Source organism: Neodiprion pinetum, chromosome 1 (assembly GCF_021155775.2).
Source record: "Neodiprion pinetum isolate iyNeoPine1 chromosome 1, iyNeoPine1.2, whole genome shotgun sequence".
In the NCBI taxonomy this organism is placed as follows: domain Eukaryota; kingdom Metazoa; phylum Arthropoda; class Insecta; order Hymenoptera; family Diprionidae; genus Neodiprion; species Neodiprion pinetum.
In genome coordinates this window covers 22,944,293-22,969,306 of record NC_060232.1, presented here as the reverse complement: position 1 = coordinate 22,969,306, position 25,014 = coordinate 22,944,293, and the positions used below count along the sequence as shown (strand labels likewise).

At 36.0% G+C, this 25,014-nt stretch overlaps 1 protein-coding gene across 1 annotated transcript; it reads right to left on the bottom strand.

Annotated features, from left to right (window-relative positions):
• Positions 1-8,100: 8,100 nt before the first annotated feature.
• Positions 8,101-10,042, bottom strand: LOC138191414 (uncharacterized). Its single transcript, XM_069138169.1, has 5 exons — positions 9,983-10,042; positions 9,803-9,934; positions 9,365-9,754; positions 8,724-9,275; positions 8,101-8,556 (listed from the first exon to the last, which is right to left on the bottom strand). The coding sequence occupies exons 1-5, from the start codon at positions 10,040-10,042 to the stop codon at positions 8,101-8,103; spliced, it is 1,590 nt and encodes a 529-aa protein (XP_068994270.1).
• Between the last annotated feature and the right edge of the window lie 14,972 nt (positions 10,043-25,014).

Below are 25,014 nucleotides of genomic sequence, written 5' to 3'. Positions count from 1 at the left end.
CACCTTACTTTTTACCACCCACTTCCAAAAATTATACCCTAAATAATTGACCTAGCTCAGAACGGTGGACCTTCTATGAGCGTTGTAAATTAGATCCAAGATTATAGCCGATCGATTTTTTTCTAATTAGAAAACCACATCTGGCAAAGTCTGTATATCTTTCATCGTACATTACACCTGAGTACTTGTCTAAAACGGCATGAATCTCTGAATTTAACGGGGCATATGTCCATTAGACACAACTCTTGTAAATTGCGACACAAGATCTTGGATGAACCAAACGAGCCTTGTTGCTCCGTTTAGAAACTGTGGCTTGTTTGCCTGCTAGCTATGTTCCTTTGGAATCACCGTTCTTTTTACACCTTTTCTTTTCAATCATTCAAAGTTATGGTTGCCAATCTTATTTCTTTTTCACCATCAAAAGAGCAAGTATCACGGAAATATGTTGAGCTATTCAACTAAGTATACAGAAATAGTCGATTGCTCGTAAATAATGCGCAATGAGTGCACCGTAAACTATACGAGAGTTTTAAATCAATTTTCTTCTCTACCAATCTTTTATGATCTTGATACATTTTATTTCACCTTTGTTAGATTATACGACACAGTGACGTATCGTGTCAGTAGCTTTGCAGAATTTTATTCATAAGAAATTCCAGTGTTTGATGCATGATGCATCAGAATCGATCTGACTTACGTTAGCATGTGATTTAGATGCTGAGATGCAGCCAGTAGATCACATGGATATTCTGGACATGATATATCATACAACTAAACAAATGACATAATATATGCGATTTTATATTTCCGTCCTACGGACTGAAAGTACGAAATCAAATTTTTTAGAATGCACGAAACTTAAGAGCATAATGTATAAACAGAATTAAAGTTGAAAAATTGTACAAAATTAGGGATCTCCAACTTCGTTAGATTGATGATTAGAGAAAAATTACATACTGAATCGTTAGTTTGGCATATTAAAGGTGATAATTACGTCGTGAAGAAATTGAATTAGAGTGTTAGAAGTAATTAGCTCACATACATGTAATTCCTACCACGTTGATTCATTGCTGATTTCGTAAATCATCCGTTTTAATGAGTATTAGAGCTGTGTAAAGTATAGGCATAAAATCTATTTATTTTGACTTGAGGTAACGAGTGGTTTGCTCCGAAGATGATTGAATATGTAATTCACCATTAGTTAATTGATTTCTAGCTTGAAGTTTGAAGAATTTGAATGAATATAATGCTGCCCTGAGGAAATTCACCGGTGGTTTAACAATTAATTCATTATGACGTTGACCGGACGAGAACTTGCCATTAAACGAATTTTGAGGCCGGTTAATTGTGACTGCGTGCACGAGCTAAAAAGGATTTATGGCAACTAAAAATTGAAATGTAGGAATTTGGAGTTGAAGCGATAAGGTTGGATCTTATGTTCTGTCCTCTACATGTTGTTGGAAAATAGACGTGGGAAAGTCGGTAATAACTAACGGTTAAAAAGAGTAACGCATGAACCACAAGTTGGGACGTAAAAAAGATCAAGCTCGTTCGTAAAAACTGTTTGCGATATTAAATTTACAGATTTTCACATTTATTAAGGATATTAATTTTCCAATTTCTCATTTTTACCTGAACTGACCTATAATTTGGATTGAATATCGAGATAAAGCTTGAACGGAGGAAAGCTTTGAGGTGTGAAATAGATCTCAAAGTTATAGTTTTAATTTACTTTGTATCTGGTTATCGGTAGCATCAGTTCTGTATCCTATATCTACTTGATCTATTCATTTCATCTAATTTCTCTACAGTTTACAGTGAGAAAAATTTCATTTGTTAAAGTAACGAGAAAAGTTCAGTAAAACAGGTATCGTTAAAAAAACTGTTTAAATATTGTTGGAATTACGAAGAACGAGGTACACGTAACCATTTTGCGCTATTGTCAATCCTTTTTTGGTAACTGCAACGCAAAATCAGTTTGTGAGGTTCACTTTACTTTTTTAGTTAAATGAGGCTTTAACATCAATTTATTGCTGCACAAGCATTAAATTTTCGCAACAGTTACAAGAAAATATAGTAACGGTGATCGTAATGAGAAAGAATGGTAACGGATACTAGACTTTCTGGTAACAGCTAGAAAACTAACTTTCATTTTCTACCCAGAACTATATTTTTCGATTGTGGTAAAAAATGAAAATAGTATATCGGAACTCAATGTACACTATATGGGAATACATATTCTACCTATAGTCTGTTAGTCTGTCTATTTCGAAAACGGAGTTGGATTTTGGCGTATTTTGGCTGATTTCTAAATGGTGATTTATCATGAGATGCTTCAAACTCTTTGGTTCCGGACAGTTGGCACATACAGCGCATCTTGGAGTACAGGTAGAGTGAGATGTGCGTTAAATTCTGAATTTTTTCTGCGGTTACAGGGGTAATTAATTTCTACAACATAGCTCTGATTATGAGTTAGTGTTTCAGTACAAGAGTGCTCCTCGAAATGATTTCCGCACACTTAGAACGATCAGTGGATGTTGTGACCGACTCTTAAAAAATGCAATTACCTTACATCATGTACAGTAACGAGTCGTTCAACTTAATGTAAAATGACAGACGGAGCGAATCACGGACTTATGGACGGAGCGCAAAGTGGTATTGTAGGCATGGGGGCTATCCCAAAAGACGGAAGGGGAATCGGAACGTCAGCCATATTGATAGGAGCCATTTGCGCGCGACTTTTAAACCAGTTCATTATTGAATAAATGCCAAAGGATGTAGATGCAGTGAAATGCATCACGGACTTGGTATTCATACGTACTTCTTATGCCGCTTGTACGCTTAAGAACAACGCAAAGAGCAAAAGCAAGGCCGTGATATTGACTAAGTGGTATAGTAGTGAAAGTAATACATTAATATAAATCTATGTATTTTATAAGTATATGTATTTATATAGAAATCTATCGCAAAAGATAGTTCTTAAAATTTTATAGGTCACGATGTCCGATACATTTGTATCTCAACGCAATACTTACTCCAATTATAAACTTTTTATCTTAATTTCTAGCCCTGGACACCACATGCCTCGCTGTCTGGCAATAGGTTGCATTAATACATCCAACAGAAAAAGCAGGGCCCGGTTAAAGCTTGGAAAACACAATAAAATTACATTCAACTGTGTCCTACGGGGATACAGAATTGTGATCCCAGAAAAAATGATTGATAAAATATTAAATGTACTGCATAAAACACAGTTGGGATTTGTGAAAATGAAAGCAGTTGAGAAATCGTTGTTCTGGTGGCCTGGAATTGATAAGGACTGGTTCATGGTCATAATTTTTACTAATAATCGATGTCGGATCTGAATGGCCGTGAATTTTTGAAATAGAACGAATTGATTGTGAAAGCTCAATAAAAGTGTTTCGACAAGTTTTGCACGATTCGACTTGCCAAAATGTTCGATTACTGATAACGGGCGACAATACACAGGCACCGAATTCAAACTGTTCGTCAAAAAGCTAGGAATAAAACGCATTTTCTCTTCTGTCAAGCACCCGGAAACTAACGGGGCAGCGGAAAATCTAATGAGAACATTAAAAAAATCTTACAAAAAATTAATAAGGCAGAGTCTAAATATTCAAAAAGCTATTGATACATTTTTGTTTGACGATAGAACTGTAAATTAATATTACGGATAGAGATAAGAACCCGATTCACACTCTTACTTCCGAGCACGGAGCAGCGAGTAACGGGTAAACAGAAAAGTCAAATTTTAAACAGAAGGGGGACGCGAATGTCCGAATTCAAAGTGGGAGAATGAGTATGGGAAAAAAAATTTAGTAAACATGTAATATGCGAAACAGTTGAAAAAGCTGGCAATGTACAAGAGAGCGAAAAAACGATTAACCAATGACTGATGTCACCGAAAAATGGATTTTCCGGATTCTTTATAATCAAATTCTTATCAATTATCTACGATATCTCTGTCAAAAACACATGAAAGAATGGTTGTAAGACTTTTGTTGAGACAAGATTCTGACGTTAGCATATCACCAGCAATAGAATTTAAATCATGTTCTTCAAGTTTCCCAAAAAAATCAGAGCTTTGCTCTAGATATTACTTATTGTTAAACTATGGTTCAAAATTGTGGTTCGAAGTTATGAGGAACTATTTTTTCCCGCCCCTTTTAGCACTTTGTAAAAGTATTAAGTGACAGAAATTAATGTTTAGCATTTCAACAATTGAGAAGGAAAATATGGTTTGATAAGTACGTCAATATTATGCAGAAGGTTAAATAATTTTTTTATCTATTTTTCTCCACACTTCCAAAAAGTTGGATTAGTGAAAGACAATCTCAACAGTTTAACAAAATTTAAAATAAATCCACAAGATTTTTATTCTTCATTCCAGTTAATTTGCAACGAACCTCATGATAGATTCATTCTCATGGTTCATTTTTATGTTTATTCAAGAACTTGCGTAATTTTATTTAATTAAAACCCAATTACGGCTACCAAATTTTAGGAAAAAATTAAAAAAAAGGTTCGACCTTCAACGCGCTTCTATCAAAGAGAAAAATGTTTCAGAATTTGTCGGTTATTTTCAAAACTTCAGACATTGAATTTTTTCAATTCGTTATTTTAAAAGTGCTCAACGAAGCCAAAAAAAAAAATAAAATTCCTCACAGGAACATTCTTGAAATGATCAGAACTAAAAATGATGAAGTTAAAAAAATTCCTCCAAAATATTTTCAGCTCACAGTTGACTTCGTAAAAAACTTGAAAAATTGAATTAAGCGTCTAAGAGATGCTATTGTCGACATATAAACGACACACGTTCATGTATTTGATTGACATTTATTTTTCCAATGCATAATTTCGGCGTACATCTTTTTTGTACGAGATTTTCTCAACTTTTCAATTTCATGATGACGGTATGTTACCAACGTTTACCACGCACGCGATAGTTGTTGGTTATGAAGAACTTCTTTCACCGGCATCGTCAGTTGCTTGGTTGATAATACGTGAAACTGCTAATAGCCCTAAACCCAGCTAGACCCGTTAAAGTGTTACGAAAAATAACTCAGCTATCATATGGTATCGATCATGAATATATCTAAGGCAATAATAAATATATGTTTACGTTTTCGTCAATTTAATCATGCGTAAATTGTCTATTACGAAGAGAAATCAGTGATTTGATAAACGATTCATTAAAGTAAATGTTATTTCATTATGAAAAGTAAATTTAAGAATTAAACTTTTCCGCCTGTATAGAACCAGTAATAGTGCTGCCCTTTATAACTACGTTGAGGTCCCACTGAAAATCACTATTTTCACACCTTTCCTGCACCCGTAAGCTTTGTCTCTAACTTACATCACTTTACGCTTCAACTCAATCTTTCGAGACATATTTGTATTGTGCAATTATTACACTCAAGAGCATATCAAAAAATAATCACCCTTCAGGTGTAACTTAACTTTGAGGGGGAGGAATCTGAACTAACATATTAATACTTCGTAATGGACGTAACCCTCAAATCCAAATATTACCCTGATCACTATATTGACAAACTATTAAAAAATTTGCAAAGTTAGAAATTACTTGAATTAAACCTGCGTTTTAGAATTACTATTTAATGTTATTGATTTTTTTGAGAGGTAAATTCCTACAATGCTGGCTCGCTTTAAACACCTTGACAACATCGTGCCTTAAGAATTAGATCTAATTTACAACATGTTCTGAGACCGTTGAAATGTAGGGTCCATGATTCTTGAAAAAAATATTCATTGTACCTGGTTGACTCGTAAAGGGCTGTTAAGATTAAAAATTTCTTTTCCATATCGTATCTCAATCCTCGGGCATATGTAATTACTGTAATTTTTACCTAAACTAGAACATTTGCGCGCTTTCCTCATTAGTTATTGTTTTTTATCATAAAAATTGTCCTCATCATGTTTGCAAATACTAACTTTTTGAAATCATTTATCGCGTGTACGTCAAACTGTTTCCGAACGCAATGGTTTTTGATTATCAAGACAGATTCTTAATCGATCCTGTTCCACTTTCACATGATCATCTACAATCCACTGTCGAAATAATCAGCACCCTAATAAAATGTTTTAAATTCATTTTCACGAACAGCTAGTCTGTATTTTATGTGTGCAGACCTGCTTAGGCGTTCACTTATTTTAGGAGTTATCTTTCCATCGGCACGAAGTAAATTAAGATGCCAGCTTCTCGTTCTGTATGGATGATGATATAATAGATCCCACGGCTGTACATTTGGATCCATCGGATTTATGTTTTGTAGCATTTTAATATTCTTATTCTCAATAGTAACATGTCATTCTAGCATTTCTCCATTCACTGAAGCAGAAAAAATGGCTGTTGCTTCATTACATCTTAGAGAATTGAAATGACCAAGATCTTGCCTTGGTTTTCAATGCAACGGATAAATCTAATTCGAGTACACTTTCAATAGCTTGTTGTTGATTCCGTATCTCTTCTCGTAACATTTGATATGATTTGGCAAATATGTTATTACTACGGCTCATTTTGTCAAGTAATTGTATCGTTTCTATATCAAGTTCTGAATTATTATTATAGATCTAAGGATTTTCGATTGTCTGTGATAAAAAATTGACCGTAACTTGGATTTTCGTTACCAACTGGATTTAATGATGTATTTATTTGATAATATATCTGCCCCTGTATTTTAAAATAATACCAGCCAGGTCGCTGTTCTCGCGAATTTACTGAATCAGCATTTAAAGTCGTAAGAGATAAGGATTTTTTGGAATATCTAATATGTTTGAAAAAATCATGGGACTTGGGATGTTCACTACTGAATAATTTTTTCAATTCACGAGGAGGACTTGGTAAATTTTTTAAATATACAACTCCATGAGCACAGAGTAGTCTCCAAGTGATAGTTTGTCGGATACTTTATCTCCTTTGAAATGTTTAGCACCACAAATAGTGCATAAAAATTTCACTAGCCCTGCGTAATATTGATTATTATTATTACGATTCATCTTGTTTCTCTCTCCAATTCCATAGTTCACATTCTCATTTCGCATAGGTTTATCTTGTGATGTAATTAATTTATCTAAATTTGTATTTGAAACAGGCTTGATACTATCCGTTTGAATATTTATCATGTTTTCAAAGGACTTTATACATCTATAATTCTTTTGTATAACTACAGACCTTGCTTTCACTTATTGAGATTCTGTCTTTTTTTCTGTTTCAGCGAATGGAATTTCTTCTCTGTTATTTGCTTACTTTCTTTTTATTCATATTTGAACTCGTAGTAGTACCTTCTGATGAACCTATTTTTATATGCTTTGTACTACTTAAAAATTTGATTCTTTTTCTAACTGGATTTTCAACAATGTGTGAGTTATCTAGGTTTCTATGTATTTTTAATTATTACTACCTTTAAAACCCTCTCTCGATAAAGCGCGCTCGAGGTCGGATGCCTAGTATAGCTGGTTTTTGTGCTCGCTTACTCGTTGTCAGTGTTTTACCAGATGACATGAGATTTACCGGATTCCTCACGCCCCTGCTGCTTGATGATTGTTCAATAGGTGTTGAATGTTAATCAATACATTATCACAACATATGTGCTAATACACAATTCAAGATGTGCTTATGCGTTCATTACAATCATTAACTCAGTTTTTTTCACTTTCACTTCAACATACGATCATTACCTCAGTTGAGAAAGCTGCTATAAGGTTGGGATGCCTAGTACAGCTAATTTTTGTGCTCGTTTGGATAAAGCGTTACTGCCATTACTTTAGCGTACATTCCTAGAAAGTTAAAATATAATTCACTACCTGATAGTTCCGCTCGGATGTATTGTAATATACATATACAATAATTTACATAATGAATCTCTACGTCCAGTTAATACCGTTGTTAGTGGATATTGAATGTACAACAACAATTCCACCGAAATGTAACTACGAAGCGCTGGTCCTGGAGGTAAAAATCCACAAGGTATAAGACCTGGAAGCCAAAACTATGGAGCGCGAGTACTATAGGTCAAGATCAACCAGGTAGAGGACCTGGAGCGCAGGAACCACGAAAAATTACTCGTGAAGGTTAAAAGTCACCAGGTCAAGGACCTGGACAGCCAAAACTACGGAGTGCTTGTCCTGGAGGTCGATTTTCACCAGGTAGCGGACCTGGAGCGCAGAAACTACGGAGCGCTTGCCCTTGAGGTCAAGTTTCACTAGGTAGCGGACCTGGAGCGCAGGAACTACGGAGCACTTGTTCTGGAGGTCGAGTTTCATCAGGTAGCGGACCTGCAACGCAGGAACTACGGAGCGCTTGCCCTGGAGGTCAAGTTTCACTAGGTAGCGGACCTGGAGCGCAGGAACTACGAAGCACTTGTTCTGGAGGTCGAGTTTCATCAGGTAGCGGACCTGGAACGCAGGAACTACGGAGCACTTGTCCTGGAGGTCAAGTTTCACCAGGTAGTGGACCTGAAGCGCAGAAGCTACGGAACACTTCTCCTGGAGGTCGAGATCCACCAGGTGGAGGACCTGAACAGCCAGAACTACGGAAAATTATTCCTGAAGTTCAAAACTCACCAGATCAAAGACCTGGGCAGCTAGAACTACGGAGCGCTTGCCTGGAGGTCAAGTTTCATTAGGTAGAGGACCTGGAGCGCAGGAACCACGAAAAATTACTCGTGAAGGTTAAAAGTCACCAGGTTAAGGACCTGGACAGCCAAAACTACGGAGTGCTTGTCCTGGAGGTCGATTTTCACCAGGTAGCGGACCTGGAGCGCAGAAACTACGGAGTGCTTGCCCTGGAGGTCAAGTTTCACTAGGTAGCGGACCTGGAGCGCAGGAACTACGGAGCACTTGTTCTGGAGGTCGAGTTTCATCAGGTAGCGGACCTGCAACGCAGGAACTACGGAGCGCTTGCCCTGGAGGTCAAGTTTCACTAGGTAGCGGACCTGGAGCGCAGGAACTACGAAGCACTTGTTCTGGAGGTCGAGTTTCATCAGGTAGCGGACCTGCAACGCAGGAACTACGGAGCGCTTGCCCTGGAGGTCAAGTTTCACTAGGTAGTGGACCTGGAGCGCAGGAACTACGGAGCACTTGTTCTGGAGGTCGAGTTTCATCAGGTAGCGGACCTGGAACGCAGGAACTACGGAGCACTTGTCCTGGAGGTCAAGTTTCACCAGGTAGTGGACCTGAAGCGCAGAAGCTACGGAACACTTCTCCTGGAGGTCGAGATCCACCAGGTGGAGGACCTGAACAGCCAGAACTACGGAAAATTATTCCTGAAGTTCAAAACTCACCAGATCAAAGACCTGGGCAGCTAGAACTACGGAGCGCTTGCCTGGAGGTCAAGTTTCATTAGGTAGCGGACCTGGAGCGCAGGAACTACGGAGCACTTGTCCTGGAGGTTAAGTTTCACCAGGTAGTGGACCTGAAGCGCAGAAGCTACGGAACACTTGTCCTGGAGGTCGATTTTCACCAGGTAGCGGACCTGGAGCGCAGAAACTATAGAGCGCTTGCCCTGGAGGTCAAGTTTCACTAGGTAGCGGACCTGGAGCGCAGGAACTACGGAGCACTTGTTCTGGAGGTCAAGTTTCATCAGGTAGCGGACCTGGAACGCAGGAACTACGGAGCACTTGTCCTGGAGGTCAAGTTTCACCAGGTAGTGGACCTGAAGCGCAGAAGCTACGGAACACTTGTCCTGGAGGTCGAGATCCACTAGGTGGAGGACCTGAACAGCCAGAACTACGGAAAATTATTTCTGAAGGTCAAAACTTACCAGATCAAATACCTGGACAGCCAGAACTACGGAGCGCTTGTCCTGGAGGTCGAGTTTTATCAAGTAGCGGACCTGCAGCGTAGGAACTACGGAGCACTTGTCCTGGAGGTCGAGGTCCACCAGGTGGAGGACCTGAACAGCGAGAGCTACGGAAAATTATTCCTGAAGGTCAAAACTCACCAGATCAAAGACCTGGACAGCCAGAACTACGGAGCGCTTGTCTTGGAGGTCGAGTTTCATCAGGTAGCGAACCTGGAGCGCAGGATCCAGGAGGTAGAAAACCCGGTACTCGAAATCTGCGGAACGCGATTCTCATACGTCGTCTCTACTGCGCGGGTGTTTCTGGACTGAGGAATTCGGCTAGCTGATTTTCATCGTCGACGATTACTACAGATCGATGACGTCAAAAGAAAAAAAATTTTGGGTGACGTCACTTTCTGAATATCCGAACATCCGAACATCGAAAATTTGCTTTCGAACTTCAATCCTAAGTATATATAATGTATGATGATGATTTCTAGTCGGATAAGTTTAATGTCAGTCTCACCCCAGTGTGGCAGCAGTGGGATTCCTGAGAGATGTGCACGCTAACGGTCAAATTTCAATCATGTTTTTATAGCGAATTAACAGGAATGTACTTGGCAGTATTATGTGATTAGAATCTTTTTGGATAAAAGATGAGATCACATTCTCAATGTACAAATCATTAAGAGTAAACATGTAAGAATTATCTCGCATCTTGTGAACTTTTACTTCACAATCTCATCGAGGGACTTGATGATTTTAATCGAGGTATTCAATCCTAGAAAGCTGCTTCGCTGCGGCTTGAGTATATCGACGAGACACATCGAGGGACTGATGTTTGAAAATAGCCAACACAATCGTCCAAAAATTAAATCTCTTGGATTTCTCACCATTATTTTTAAATAAAATATTTATTAGTAATCCATCATTTTGATTCGAGGATTTTGCTCATTAATTTATTCATTATTCGTTAATAAATCATAACTGTGTGTAACACAAATCACTAATGTAGCATCATTTTGTTAGAAGTTAATTATTAGTCATTGATTGTAATTAGTAATCATTCCTTGTTCCAACGATTCAACAAAAACATCTGATGAATGATTTGGTTTATGATAAATTGATTCCAAGTCAAACCTGACATTATAGTTAATAAATTTTGTCAAACGATTGACTTCAATCATCTCCCGTACCTGGTCCAATTTTCCTACAACTTCACTTATTCACCAGATTAACTAATTTTTTAATGACGTGCCCAATATCGAAATTACAGTGATTGATGTTCAATAAATATTTGCAGAATAATTTCTGCACACGAGCAAATTAATTCTTTGTAGGTTTGTTCTGTCCACCAAAATCGTTATACAGGGCTTAACTGAAAGCTCTAAAAATCCATAAACGTATGAAACTTGCTGAAATTCACCGTAAGAGGGGAGAGATGGGATAATATTTCTGCCGGGTAGGCCAAAAGTTGCCATTCGCGATAAAAGATGGTGCGTCGGCATCACGCAGTTTCACTTTTCTTCTTAATAAACTTGGCGCGATCAGCGACCGCCGATCTTGATGAAAGTCAATTTGCGGCCGACGTACAAGTGCGTTTTTTCGCGTCAAAGTAAACTTATAAATTTCCTCGAAATTTTCTCGTCGACGCCGATCTTAGAAAAATGAAAGCTTTTTTTTCATAGGTTCTTTACAGATGTTCTAAATTTGTTCCAGAATTTTTATTAACATAAATATCAACTGGTATTATTATATTTATATCAAGTAGTCCTCACCTAAACTCTGCGTAATCTTTCTACACGAGTGTAACAACTATTGTATCTTATTAGAAATGACTAAATCAGTCTATTTTGATTTTTATATCCAGCAACACTACACTCTTATTAATCTATACTGAGACGCTTCGGCTAGATTCTGTGTTTCTTTTTCATTTAATATTATCGAATTCAGGGCTCTTATAAGGTAAAAGATGATGTAACTAATTAATCGTCGATTTTCTTTTGTGTTGAAAGTGATTTGGTATTTATTATTTATCTGCCTGCGATTTTCTGAAACCTGAATCGTACTTCTTTCTTGTCCAATAAACCTCTATTCATTTACGAATCTAATCTATTTTGGAAATATCGCTTCATGCACACTTGATTGCAGGGGTGGCTGGAAGGGGACACATGGGGAGACCTAGGTACAACCTAAACTGCTCGGAAATAAATACTTTTTACAGAATAGAACAGGCTTGAGAACTATCGCATTACAAGCGATGCTTATCTGCAAAACGAGTGTGAAGAAACAGCCTGAATAATCGAAGTACAAACAGATCTGCTCTTTGAATTTAAAGAAACAGTCAGAATAACCGAAGTACAAACTGATTTGCTCTATGAAGTGATTGCACATGTATACCTTTTTGCTGCACCTGTGCATTGTTACGTGCATCGTGTATCGCCCCGCGTCAGGCATGCATGATCCGTGCTTGTTTATCACTACGCGTATCTACGTCAGCTCTCCGTGCATAAAATAGTCCCTTATATAATGTATAATACTACCTTTATAAATTATAATCTTTTGAACTTAATAAATATCTATCAACCCTTTCGTTTATTTTAATACCCCATTTTGTAAGGGTATATTCTGACACGCTACAGTATTAAAATGTGTCAGTTTTCGCGGTGAATGTTAAAACGTGCTAGCATGGAGTAGAAGGAGACAAAACTGTAGGAATAAAAACGGGACCGGAGTATAGGTGGCGCTATTAACAGTGCGGAACCGCTTACTTCCAGTTGACTATAGTCACATAGTCATTACATTCTACAGTCATTACGTACTCTATCTATCTCGGGGCAACATAACCGCACTAAAGAAGGCTGCATTGTACTTGGGTTCTTCAGTCATATGAAGTGTTGATGAAATGAATGAAACTTTTGGTCAGTAAAATAAACAATGGGTAAAACGTGCGTAATTGCCCGATGCTATTTAAATACTCTTAATAACAAAAAAGGAAAAGCTAGGCCGCTGCGAAAACAGTCTAGTCTCACCTAATATAAAAATATAAAGTGAAGCCTGTTGCACACTTCAATAAAGTATTTTTTTTCCCAAGTATATTTTATATAAGTATATTTTTATTTAGCAAGGTTGAAGTTAGTAACGCTATCGTAACGAAACATTGGGGAAGAAATCACTATTTTTTTTTATTTCAAATGATTTTTAAGGAACTAAGATTTTCGAATATGATTGTGTTTTGTTTTATTATAGTTGACTAAATTTCACTTCCTAGGGATTTCAAAAATCGTGAAAAAACGGTTTTTCCTCAGTATGAATTGTTACGATAGCGTTACTAACTTCAGCATGATTTTATTTTCGATAGTAAATTAAATTAATTTTTCTGATAAACACAAGTTTATGATCATTGGTTCTCATTTTCACAGAGCATCACCAAAAAAAAAAATCCACATTGCAGCTAGCTCCTAATTTACATTGACAGCTGTAGCATTTTACATAAATTATAATAAGTTTTACGATATTCATGCGTAAAGCTGTATATTTTGTAGGAAGGAACTTTTTTTTTACAATCATCGGAAAAATGGGTAAAAGAGAAGTTCATATATTTGTTAAATTATAAGGTCATACGTAATACAGTTGCATACCAATTGCGTTCTAAACTACTTTCTTTCATACATTTTATGAGTTCTCTATTGCAAATTTAATCCATTCGAATGTTGCCGCTGGCCGAATATAACGGTTTCACACTGCTAACAGCGCCACCTTTCTTCCTGAAAAATGGTACCATTTTCTGTTAGCTTAATGTGGGGGAGATTTTTCTCCTTCTACTCCATGCGTGAAAATTTTCGCGGTAAAAACCACAACATGCTAGTTCACGTAAAGAAATTTGTAATGTGCTATTTTTCGTAAGAGGTGTCGAAATAGACTATCATAATGCACAAATAAAAAAAAAAAAACACAACAAACTACTCTTTCAACTCCAAGAAACCGCGGCAATCCGAAGATGCTCAAAAGAGGTATACTCGAGCACAAACTGCAGAAAAGATCTACAAATTGTAGCAAAATGCCAATAACCGAATTTTTCACGAAGTGAGCAACAAGTATCAAAACATGTCCATCTACTGTTTAACATAGGAGAACATGTTCAGTTATTTTCGTAAACTGCTGATTAATGATGATCAATGAATCACTATTTTCAAGTGAATGTCATAAATATATATTCAATCTGTTTCAACTACGGAATATTTTTTCTCGTAAAAACAAATCTTAATTAAATTTTGTAGGTTAATAAATCTAAATACTGTTTCAAAAAGTTACAGGTACCCAGTAAACAGCTTAAATTTAAATATGATGTCGTTGAATCAAATCCTGAAATACAATGTAGTTCTGCTTTTACATCGAACTGTTAATTTAGCTGTCAAAGGGACTTATGATGTATTTGAAAATTTAGTTTTTCAGCTTTTGGGAAATTCCCGGAATTTTTCACACCCCCTGGAATTCCCTGACAGTTCCAGTTTCTTAAGTTGTCCAAGTCGCCTAAACATCTTGTATCGGTTGACCGCACGGAAATTATTTGACTTTGAAATTTTGGTTCTTACAGAAAGGATGCAACAGGTCCAAATGTTATTCTTCTATCTTCTCAAGTAAGGGTATTTGAAAATTTACAAGCTACGCAGTTTTTACATTTTCATAGTATGCAAATTGAATTGGATCACACATATTCGAGGAGATTTTCAAACGTTCTATTTTCAATTTTGTCAGATTTATATCAAGGCTGAATTATTCGACTTAACTCCCTTATTCAAATATATGCTTATCAATTGTGAAGTCATGTAATAAATTTATGCATACGCCAAACACGTGCGTAACTGATTATAAGAGAATGGATGATCGGAGAATGAACATTTTACATGGAGACGCTAGCCTTAAGTTCAAAGTAACGTATAGAAACACTAGTATATGCACACTGCGTTGCTTTTCTGTAACTTAAATTGCCTGTACGGCAGGCGAAGAGGAATTTGAATACACTGCACATCGTTACAGATATAAAAAAATCGTCAAGTATGGAGTAGCCATTGGATTGGGCAGAAAATGAAATAGAAACTCATCGCAGATTTTCCACGGTGAAATCCGAAAATAAAGCCAAGTTCCATGTCATAATATTGATAGAAAGAGCGCTGGCATGAAATTCTCAGCAGAACTCTTCTACAAGAAAAGGATAACTTTAATAACTTTATTCGGTGTTTATTAGATCGTCAGAATAAAATTTAAGTTTTGACTAGATCTCCGTGTTTTGAAGTTTAGAGAATTACCTTCACTCATTTTCAGATGGACGTCTGTGTGTGTGTGCGCATGTGATTAATTTTTTTGTACGACGATATCTCGAGAACAAGTTACCGGATTTTAATGATTTTGGTCTTAATCGACGTGACTTTTCGAAACTGAGAACTTATTAGATTTTGACCTTGATCTGTTTTGTACTTTTTCAATTATTCAAATAATCAAATTCCAAGAAATCACATAAAAATGATATCATGAGAATGGATGAGTAGACTTGAATGAAAACTCGTACCGTGAGGTTTTTTGGGCCGTTAATCACGAATCTGAACTCAGATTGCAAATCCAAAATGGTGATCCAATATGTTTGAAAAAAATCTAAAAATATTCCGATTTTTGTAGAAATTACTAGGTGGAGAATTTTTGGGTCACCGACACCGAATCGAAGGTCAGACTTCAAAAATTTGTAATGATGAATCCATTATAATGGTTCAAAAAAAAAAAAACTTCATATTTTTATGTAATCTGGTATCCGAGGGCTTCAAAATCGTTAATCACTAATCTGAATTTGTAGTTCGAAATTCGAATTTGATATAATTCTTTTTGATTCTCTATGAACTTGGATCCTGCAGTGTGAGAACGGCAAGTTCGAGGGCTGACTCATGGCCAGTCTCGAGCCTATTGTTTTATTTCGTAGGTACTTGACGTACTAATTTGTCCATTAATCTCTTTAATTACTGGATTCATATATGAAACTCGACTTCAAGCTAGTTTCGCTCGAAGTTCCTAATAATTATTACGCGTCATTGTTTGAGAATTGGTGTTTACGTAGATCAGATAAAAGGGTTGCCAAAAGGTACAATTAAAAGAATGAAATGCGTTCACGAAGCACGTAGATTTTGGAACGATATTTTGCCATTGCTACACGTAACAGCGAGGTTCGACTTCACGATGTATACGCGTTGAAAGATCGTAGCGCTTAGCATTCTTTCCTGATTTCGCGACGGAGATTGACGATATGTTTTTCGTATCTTTTCATTGTTAATTTTAGTACTTGATGGCCTGTTTTACATTTCAAATCTTTTTTTATTTGGATTTAATTACTTTTTGCAAGTCTTCAACATTAATCCTTTCATACGGCTACGTGATGGTTGCGCAATATTTGGGAGCTCACACTACGCCATGTCAAGTATATATGATGAGTTATCGTTGCCACAAGTGCTGTAAGAATTGGATTTCACCATCAAAAGTGATGTTGGAAAAAATTTGGTTACGCCCTTTTACCCGAAATGAAATTAGAAAAAATTATAAACCTCGAATCGCATAATTTTTCAAATAACTTTATTGATGTGTTTATGGAATGGTTTGCGCCCCCCTTCTCCCCCCTCGTATAATGCGTTTGAATTTGCGACTTACGAAGCTCCAACGTTAAAATTGCAGATACACTCTTATGGCAGCATAGTTGTCTTCGGTTGAAAAAACAGTGATTATGCCTGTCTGGTTCTTAGCCCGCGATATAGGTTTATGTTTCATTATTTTATGTAGAGGGTCAATATTTAATTAATCGAATTATCGATTGTTTGTCTCTATACACAAAAACATCAGGAATGTTGCCAAAATATTTCAATACCTTTTCGTCAAACAGGTCCCTAGAATTCGATAATCCATAGGGCAATACCTTATATCTGTATACACCAAATGGGGTAGCAAAACAACAAAGTCACGATGATTTCTGATCGAGTAGTATGTGGTGTAATCCTTCCGACATATCCAAAGTGGTAAGAATATTTTTACCTTTACATTTTAGCGCAACGTCTTCTAATTTATATGGTACCATTGGTCTTCGTGTAATAATTTTATTAAGGGACCTAAGCACAATTTTAATTTCTTATCGGGATTCTCTATGATCACAATTCTATTGATGCATGCTTTTTTGTCCATAACATATACTTTTTCATTGGCACCTCTAACCTCTAAGCTTTGAAGTTCAGCTTTGAATGGTTCTGTGAGCGCATATGGCACTCTGGATGGGGGATGGACTATTTCTCCAACCTGTTCTTTAATCATTATGAATCATCTATCCGAAAATTGTCCGTATCCTTGGAAAATTTCTTTATTTATCGACAAAAATTGTCTTTGATTCAAGCTATTTGAGTTGATACTTTGCACTTGCATTGTATTAGTTAATCTCTTTGTGGGATTAAGTCTACGTATCAGATACAGTCTTCGACAACCAGGCGTTCCTAGCAAAATTTGACAATTCCATTCTACTATCAGAAAGTTTGAATAGGTCTCGTTATCTGTAGTTCTGCAGTATAAATTTACAATACCTTTTGGCTTACTTTTCGAAGAGTTAAAACCTTTGAATTGCATATTTGTTGGCCTCGTCTGGAATTGCTTGTCCACTTTTTTGAAAAAACTTTGTGGCATAATATCAAGTTCTGATCCCGGATCCAGTTTCATTTTTAAACGTTTGTCCTCTACCTGCATTAATTCAAACCATTTAGATTCGAAATAAGCATTATTTTTCTTATTTTTATCACCTATTAATACTTTACTATGTTTTTCAGGGTAAACATAACCACGAATTGTTTAACGTTATCAATGGTATTACAGTACAGTACGGATGAATCAGAATCATTTCCGTTATGTTCCTCTACATTTGACACAACTTTTTTCGCTTTTACACGATAAGCAATAGCAAAATGATTCATATTATTACATTTTGAACATCTTTTACCAAACTCTGGGCATTATCTGATGGCATGTTGTGTCTGGCATCGGATATACTCGAATGTTTTTTGCTTCTGTTTGAAATTCTTGAAGTTTTGGGGCTTTCCTTCACGTTTTCTGACTGCATCTGTCTCTTGAATGGATTTGGATCCTGCTGCTGCGTGGTCATCAAAGGTCTCCGTCTGCTTAGCTTGGTGTCTACTCTACTCTGCCATTAGACAGTAATTTTCCGCCTTGATAAGTGTCAGGTTGTCGATGCGTAGCAAGCTGTCTTGTAGTGACTTGTCTCTTACGCCGTTGACAACTTTATCTCGTGAAGCCTTTTCTTCATGTGTTTCTGTGGCTGCATTTGATCCGTTAAAATTACAATTTTTACTCAATTTTCTATAGGCTGTTGAAAAATGACCGAAGGATTCGCCTTCAGCTTGTTTTCTACCCCAGAACAAACTCCTCTCAAAACTGACCCTGGGTTTTACATATTCATTAAGTTTTTTTTCGTAACTGATGCATGCACCTTGCGTTCTTCGTCACTCATTGGAATTGTGATTAGGACACTGCATGCTTCTTCGACCATGATGTTGCGAAGTAAGGAGAGTTTGATTTTATCGCTAGCTTCGTCGTGTCCAATTGCGGCCAGATAGTCATCAAATGTTTCTAACCATGACTGAAACTTTGTAGCTGCATTCTGACTCTAAAGGTCAAGGTCTGGAGGAAGTTTAACAGAATATACGAGTATTGTATCCATTTTTGCAGCGTTTAACCTGACAAATTTCACTATACACTTTTTCGGTACTGTGTTTATTCGCTCTCAAAACTATCGCGTTCACTAACTGCACGACTGCGCCAAGTTTCATTATTTTATGTGCAGGGTTAATATTTAATTAATTGAATTGTCGATTAATTTCGATAACAAATAACGACACAGTTTTACTCGTACGTATATTTTTATTGCACTGCCTTCTAGACTAGACTAGGGGTATAGTCAGGTACTACGAACCTAACAATAAGACCTACATGTGACTAACATCACACAGTTTAAGATATTAATAATATACCAATGCCAGGAGTTTTCTGTTAAATTTCCCGCTGAGCTATAGCATTTAAGCATCTGAAGCTACGTTTCAGGTTTGTACCAAAAATTTTTACACTATAATCGCACTGCCTAACATTTTCATAAATAAATTTTTGTGTCAAATATTTCATGCTTTCGGATCATAAGTATGCACCGCTTGATTTTTTAAACAATCAATAGGACCCGATAGGGGTCAAGATTTCCGTAAGACGAATCCACCTGCTGAATTTCAATGACTTACGTCTGTGCGTTAGACTGAAATTGTAATTGACACCATTCTTACAATATAATCAATAATTTTATCGTTAAGCGTCAGATTTTGTTCAAAACTAACAGAGGTTGAAATTTCAATTCGAATCCACTCGTAGACCGGTTCAACTGTGATCGTGGTTCTTAGGTCAACCTTTTGTGACGAAGAAGAAGGAGAAAAGAAAGAAGAATCCCTTTCCTTCATCTTTTACACTTGACTTAAAAGTGGGTAGTTCCATTTCGTTCGAATTTCAGGTCTAGAAGACACTTGTAAGTTATTGGTTACGTGAATTCTGAATAAATTTTATGAAAAACTAGTAAATGGCTCTAGGAATATACGATGTATCGTTTGCATACGTAAAGTATGGTAACGACTTCATGCAAGCAATTGAGTCTAATGCTCGCTGGCCTACGCGTACATACTTTCGGACGATTCATTACCACGAATCTTGATTTTATTCTATCGGCACGAATTGGTAAAAATAATACCTTCTTTTAAAGAGTTTATAGTGCAGCCTCATGTAACGCTGTTACAAAGTGTGATAAGGCTGCGGGAGTTACACATTTTCGGCTGTATTCTGCGACCGTTAACGTATTTTTTGACCTCAATCCTAATGAATACGATGTCACAATTTCAGCATTATGATATTTACATTCGTGGTAGAAAGTCATGCGTATGAGAAATTTCTTCGTTCGACAGTTTTTGTGCGCAAAAAGAAGCAACTTGTGGTATAATTTAGGCAAAAGATTTGATGCCACATTCGTGAAACAAAATATATGATTCCTCCAAATTGCGATGGAAGGATAATTCTTCGAGTCGGAGAATGCGATAGTTGTATGAAAATGTCTCTTATTTGGTATAATTTTTAAAAAACATTTTACGAAAAATCTGGGTACATTTAATCGTGTTTATTGTTCGTTTAAGACTGCTTGTCGAAGATAAGGTAAAATTTTCCAATGATGAGTGCAAAAAATGCAGCGATGAGTTTGTCATATTATAACATGTATCGTTTTCAAAAAATATCAGTGACATTGGAATTTCGAGATGGGACAACTTTGTGATAGGTTTCAAATGTTCTTGTCAATTGAAATGGATAAAAGGATTGGGTGTGAAAAAAACGTCGCTATCAATTACGAATTTTTTCATATTCAATGCTTTTCATTCTCGTGTGAAACAGTTTTCGTTACGACTCCTTGAGGGAGATGACTGATTGAAACGGGTCAATAAGTGGAGATTCACACACGAAAACTGATTACGTATTCGACAACTGATAAGTTTTAGGCACCAGAGAGCTACTCTAGAAACATGGTTCTTTTTTCGAACGGCATTACTCACAAGGGAAAGGTCATGACTTATATGCTCGAATTTATATCCGACTTAATTTAGGCCGTAATCGATCAGATTACATAGTACTTGAGAAAACTTCGCAGATATTATCTATGCACTAGCTTGTGCGAATTTTATAAATTTCTTGAATTGTTAAAGTATGTTTTAAACCTTACGCTGTCTATTCGAAGGAGTAAAAAAAATAAAGAAATCGTTTCGCCTGTAAATAAATGTTTTTATTGTTGTTTTTGCCTATATCCTGATTAATGACGTGGGAGGTCAAAAACATATGTCAATAAGGGGACGGTGAAGAATTTGAGTCTGTTGTCAACATAAAAGAAAAAATATGAAATCAATGTACAGGCTTACAAAGAAAAAAAAAAAATTACGAGTCCGGTAATGAATACGACGTGGACTATAAATGGAAAAAAATAACTATAAATAAAATATAAGGGGAATATAAATAAAATGTAGATGAAATATAACTAAAATATGAATAACATATAAAAACTCTTTAAATCCTGTCCATTGTTCTAACGATTAAAATTACACATTCTTTCCAAACATCCACGAATAAATTAAGATAATATACGCCGAAATTCACACTGGGACATAAAATTGTCTATAGTGATGATGTAAAAAGTTGGTCAGTCATAAATGTATTAAAAACCACTTATCCCTTGATTTAATACTCGGCAGCAGCTTCGTCGTGTAATTGTACATGTGATTTTGCGAATCTTTTGATAAAATTTGGAATCCACGGTCTTCTTGAGTTTTCTTCACGGCGATTCCGTAATGCGAAGAAGTTTGTAAAAATTGTTGATTCCTTGGATCTCGTAACTTAGCTTTGTTTTTTATTTTTGACTGACTCGTTAAGATTCGTACGGATGTTTACTGGCGAGGTAGATTTGTTAAGTGAATTTTAATTATAGTTTACAATGATTGAACAATCACTACCTGGAATTATAAACCGATTGGTTGGGCGTCTTCCCGTAGACTCTTTCAAATGCTAAGCCGTTTCTCCCGCCTGACGCCTGAATCGAGATGGCTGTGCTAAGCAAAATTTCGCGGGAACTTTTGAATTTATAATATCGTCACACGCCTAATGCTTTAGAACCATGAAAACTTCCATTCAAATACATTCTTGTAGACTTGAACTGTGATCGAAATTTATAGTCGCGATGCTTAAATTAAAAATATTCTTCCTATAAAACTATCTTATGGAAAATTGCGCGGTTGCAATTTTGAGAGTAATACTATTTAGTGCATCTGCATGTAAACAGATTATTAGTTGCTGGAGTTTAACCCTTTCAGAACCTTTGTCCATTTCAGTGGACACATTTGGAAAATTTGTAACCAAAGTTTTACTCATCACATTTTTCTCTTCAGGTATAGGACTGTCAATAGTTCCAAGACCTATTTGAAAGAAAATTTATACTGAAGACTGTCCGTTCACTTGAATATGTTTTCTATTCGAAAAAGTGCAGATGAAGTGGTTTAAAAAAAACTCGTGTAATTTTAGTCCTCATATCTAATTTTATAGGCTATTTGACACTAAATTTTTTTCTGGAATGAAATGTTCTATTTCTATAATAGTCCTGAATGCCATGAAAAATCAGATAAGCTTGGCACCTATTATTGCAAAGTTGTATACTCAAAAAAAAAAAAAAAAAAATTACTTGTCCACTGTAATGGACATCCGTTGCACGTGCTAACGTCAAAAATTGCTTTTTCATTTTCCACCCTGCATAATTGAAACAATTTCTTTTTCATGAATTCTTCTGACACCTATTTCAAATTTTTTATATTGTGAAGAATAAAATACTATAATTTTATTGTGACAAAAAAAAGAAGTATTGCATATGTTTATCTGTACATTAGGGTGTTTCAGAAAAAATTAATTTATAATTTTCCACCATGGCATCCTCCAAAACGTTTATTCAGATTAAAATAGAAATTCTGTAAAAAGATGAGCGTTCTGCGTTATGTGGAATATCGCGCTCATTTGATTTTTCACTATTTTCACATTTTTTGAATCTACGAAAAAACACGTTGTAGCACTTCCAATATTATTTCTTTCCTGACATTTATGTTCAACCCAAAGATCACGATCCATAACATAACAATATATCAACCGGTAATCTGGTTGTCCTTATCCTATCAAATAAGAACTATTTTATAAGATTGAATTAATAATGGAAAAGTTGTCAGATACACTAATTAAACATCAAACGAAGACTTGATATTACTAATGTGGGTCTTCTTTGTAACGTAATTTGATATTACGATTGATGTAAGTAATAAGAAAAAGATTATTGACGATACTTCACAGATTAAAAAAAAAAAAGGAACAAAAAGCGAAAAATCAACTAAGAGCAATACTTTTTACGGGGTGCCGTCATGGCACAGATTTGCACTACTATGGTGGCAAATCACAAATTATTTTTCTCTGAAACACCCTAACGTACGTGCATGAAAAATATATATATTTGTTTAATATGTACAACATATTTGCAATAAAAGCAATGTATTCAAAGAATATAATTGAAAGGAGTAAGCTCTCGTGTTAGAAATGTTATTCCTACAAACTGTCAAATATTTTTCCTATTTCAATATTTGTTATGAATGACTAATATGTTTTGGGATTATCTAATACTTTAAGTAAGGTCTCTAGCTTGATAAATTATATTATTTAATATTCCAAAAGTGCTCTTTGTCGAAACGGATTCTGCAAGTGACCGCCTATTTTGTATTAATAAATAGCTAATCCATGGCAAATTTCAGCCTTCTAACTAAATTTTTTCTCGAAGTTATCGCAAAAAACGTGACTTTCGGTTTTGTTTTGCGATAACTCCGTTGTTTCTCCTCAAAAAAATTTGAAAAAAGTCATAGATCGAGCAGATCCTTGTGCACATATTGAAGATTTTTTAAAGATTTTCTGAGATCAACCTCGATCCGATGAAAAAATTTTAAGATTTGGATCACCGGTTTTAGACGGATTTTTAAAAGTTAGCACCTTTTTTTCAGAGTATGAACATCTGCTTTTATGTGATTTTCCGTAATTTGTTCAGATTTTCTCAAATGGTGCGTCGTTCTCAAAAAAAAAAAAATCAAAAACTGACCTGTCAAAAGTCCCCTTTCGCCAAATGATTCGCGGACGTCGCTTCGTTCCGAAACAAGTGATATACATGTCGAAGCCAATGGAGACTCGTTCATCCCATCGTTCGTGACACCGTCCATCTCATTTCCGGAATCAACGAAATCACAGTGTCCATGATCAAGACCGATTTGTCTGGAGACTCGGCTTCGACTGCCGTTTCTCTCCGCTACCGTAATCGGTGCCCCTCTTGTTTATCAACAAGTTTCCCTTAATCCCGTGACTGCGACTACGTTTGGTGCTTATCCCATAACACCCAATTCTGTGTATAGCCCTGCTCACAATAAATCAACTCTCAACGGATAAATCAAACTCGTTTATTATCGATCACAAACAATATAACGCGGCGTAACGTCAAAGAAGCAGGTACAGCTTTTACTTCGACATACATATTTTTGCTCGTACTTTGATCACCGCCTCTTTTGAGATTTTTTTTGAGGCCATGGCTCAATCGTTAATATGGGAAAAATATATCAAACTTTTTTCGTTCGTTGATTTTTCAATTGTTTTATTTGGATTATCAATTATTTCAGCTTAAATTGCGATACGAATATAACATATTACTTGCTTTTGATCAATCAATCCGCAGAAAGTGCCAGCTCCGTGTATGTCGTAATACTCATAACGATGCTTTTCAATCCTCATCGCTACATTCATTTATACTCACTACTACATTATCGTTGATGAACAGTTTCGATAGAATTCCTACTGGCGGTATCATTTTTTAGCAGTATCGTGCGTCCGAAAGAAAACAAATTATTGTTGTGACGTGAGCGCAACAACCTACCGTAATTTAAGGTTAACAGTGGCGTAGTCACAGCAATAGAGCAACATGCTAGAGTACTCGATTGCATGTGGTTCATACCAAATAAAGCGTTCAGAAATGCGTCTTACTATTTTTATGACGCGATTAAACTAGTGCTTTGATGATATTCTTACATGCATCTCTAGGTTTCACTTTTGATATAGGTTTAGGAAAAGTCGAAAAAACTAATATAACTTTCAATTAGTTTAAAGATACAGAATTAAAATATGTTTAAAAAATTTTTCCACCGCTGGATTTAATTCAGTTCGGGCGGGGTGAATCGGAGAAAACATGTAAGATACGTGATTTTCGTCCAATTTATTGATTCATAAAGTTCAACAATACTTATTTGAATAATAATAGTTATGTAACCATTAATGAATTTGATACAATTTCACAATTGGATTGACCCAAAAAATCTGTTGCGGTTTTTTACTTGACGCGTATGTGACCAATCATTCATAGTTTTAACTAGTTTTTATGTCAGTATTTACGTCTAGACAAAATTACGATGTAAGTGTTGGAGGCTATAGATAGTTGTGTTGACGTGGACTGCCTTCTGTATTTGATATTA

Excerpts from the sequence above, each read along its gene's own strand:
- LOC138191414 (XM_069138169.1), bottom strand. The coding sequence starts at position 10,042 with ATGAAACTCGACCTCCAAGACAAGCGCTCCGTAGTTCTGGCTGTCCAG. Across the intron at positions 9,935-9,982 it reads CTGTCCAGGTCTTTGATCTG|GTCCTCCACCTGGTGGACCT; the intron begins GTGAGTTTTGAC and ends CTCGCTGTTCAG. Across the intron at positions 9,276-9,364 it reads TAATGAAACTTGACCTCCAG|GTCCTCCACCTGGTGGATCT; the intron begins GCAAGCGCTCCG and ends CTGGCTGTTCAG.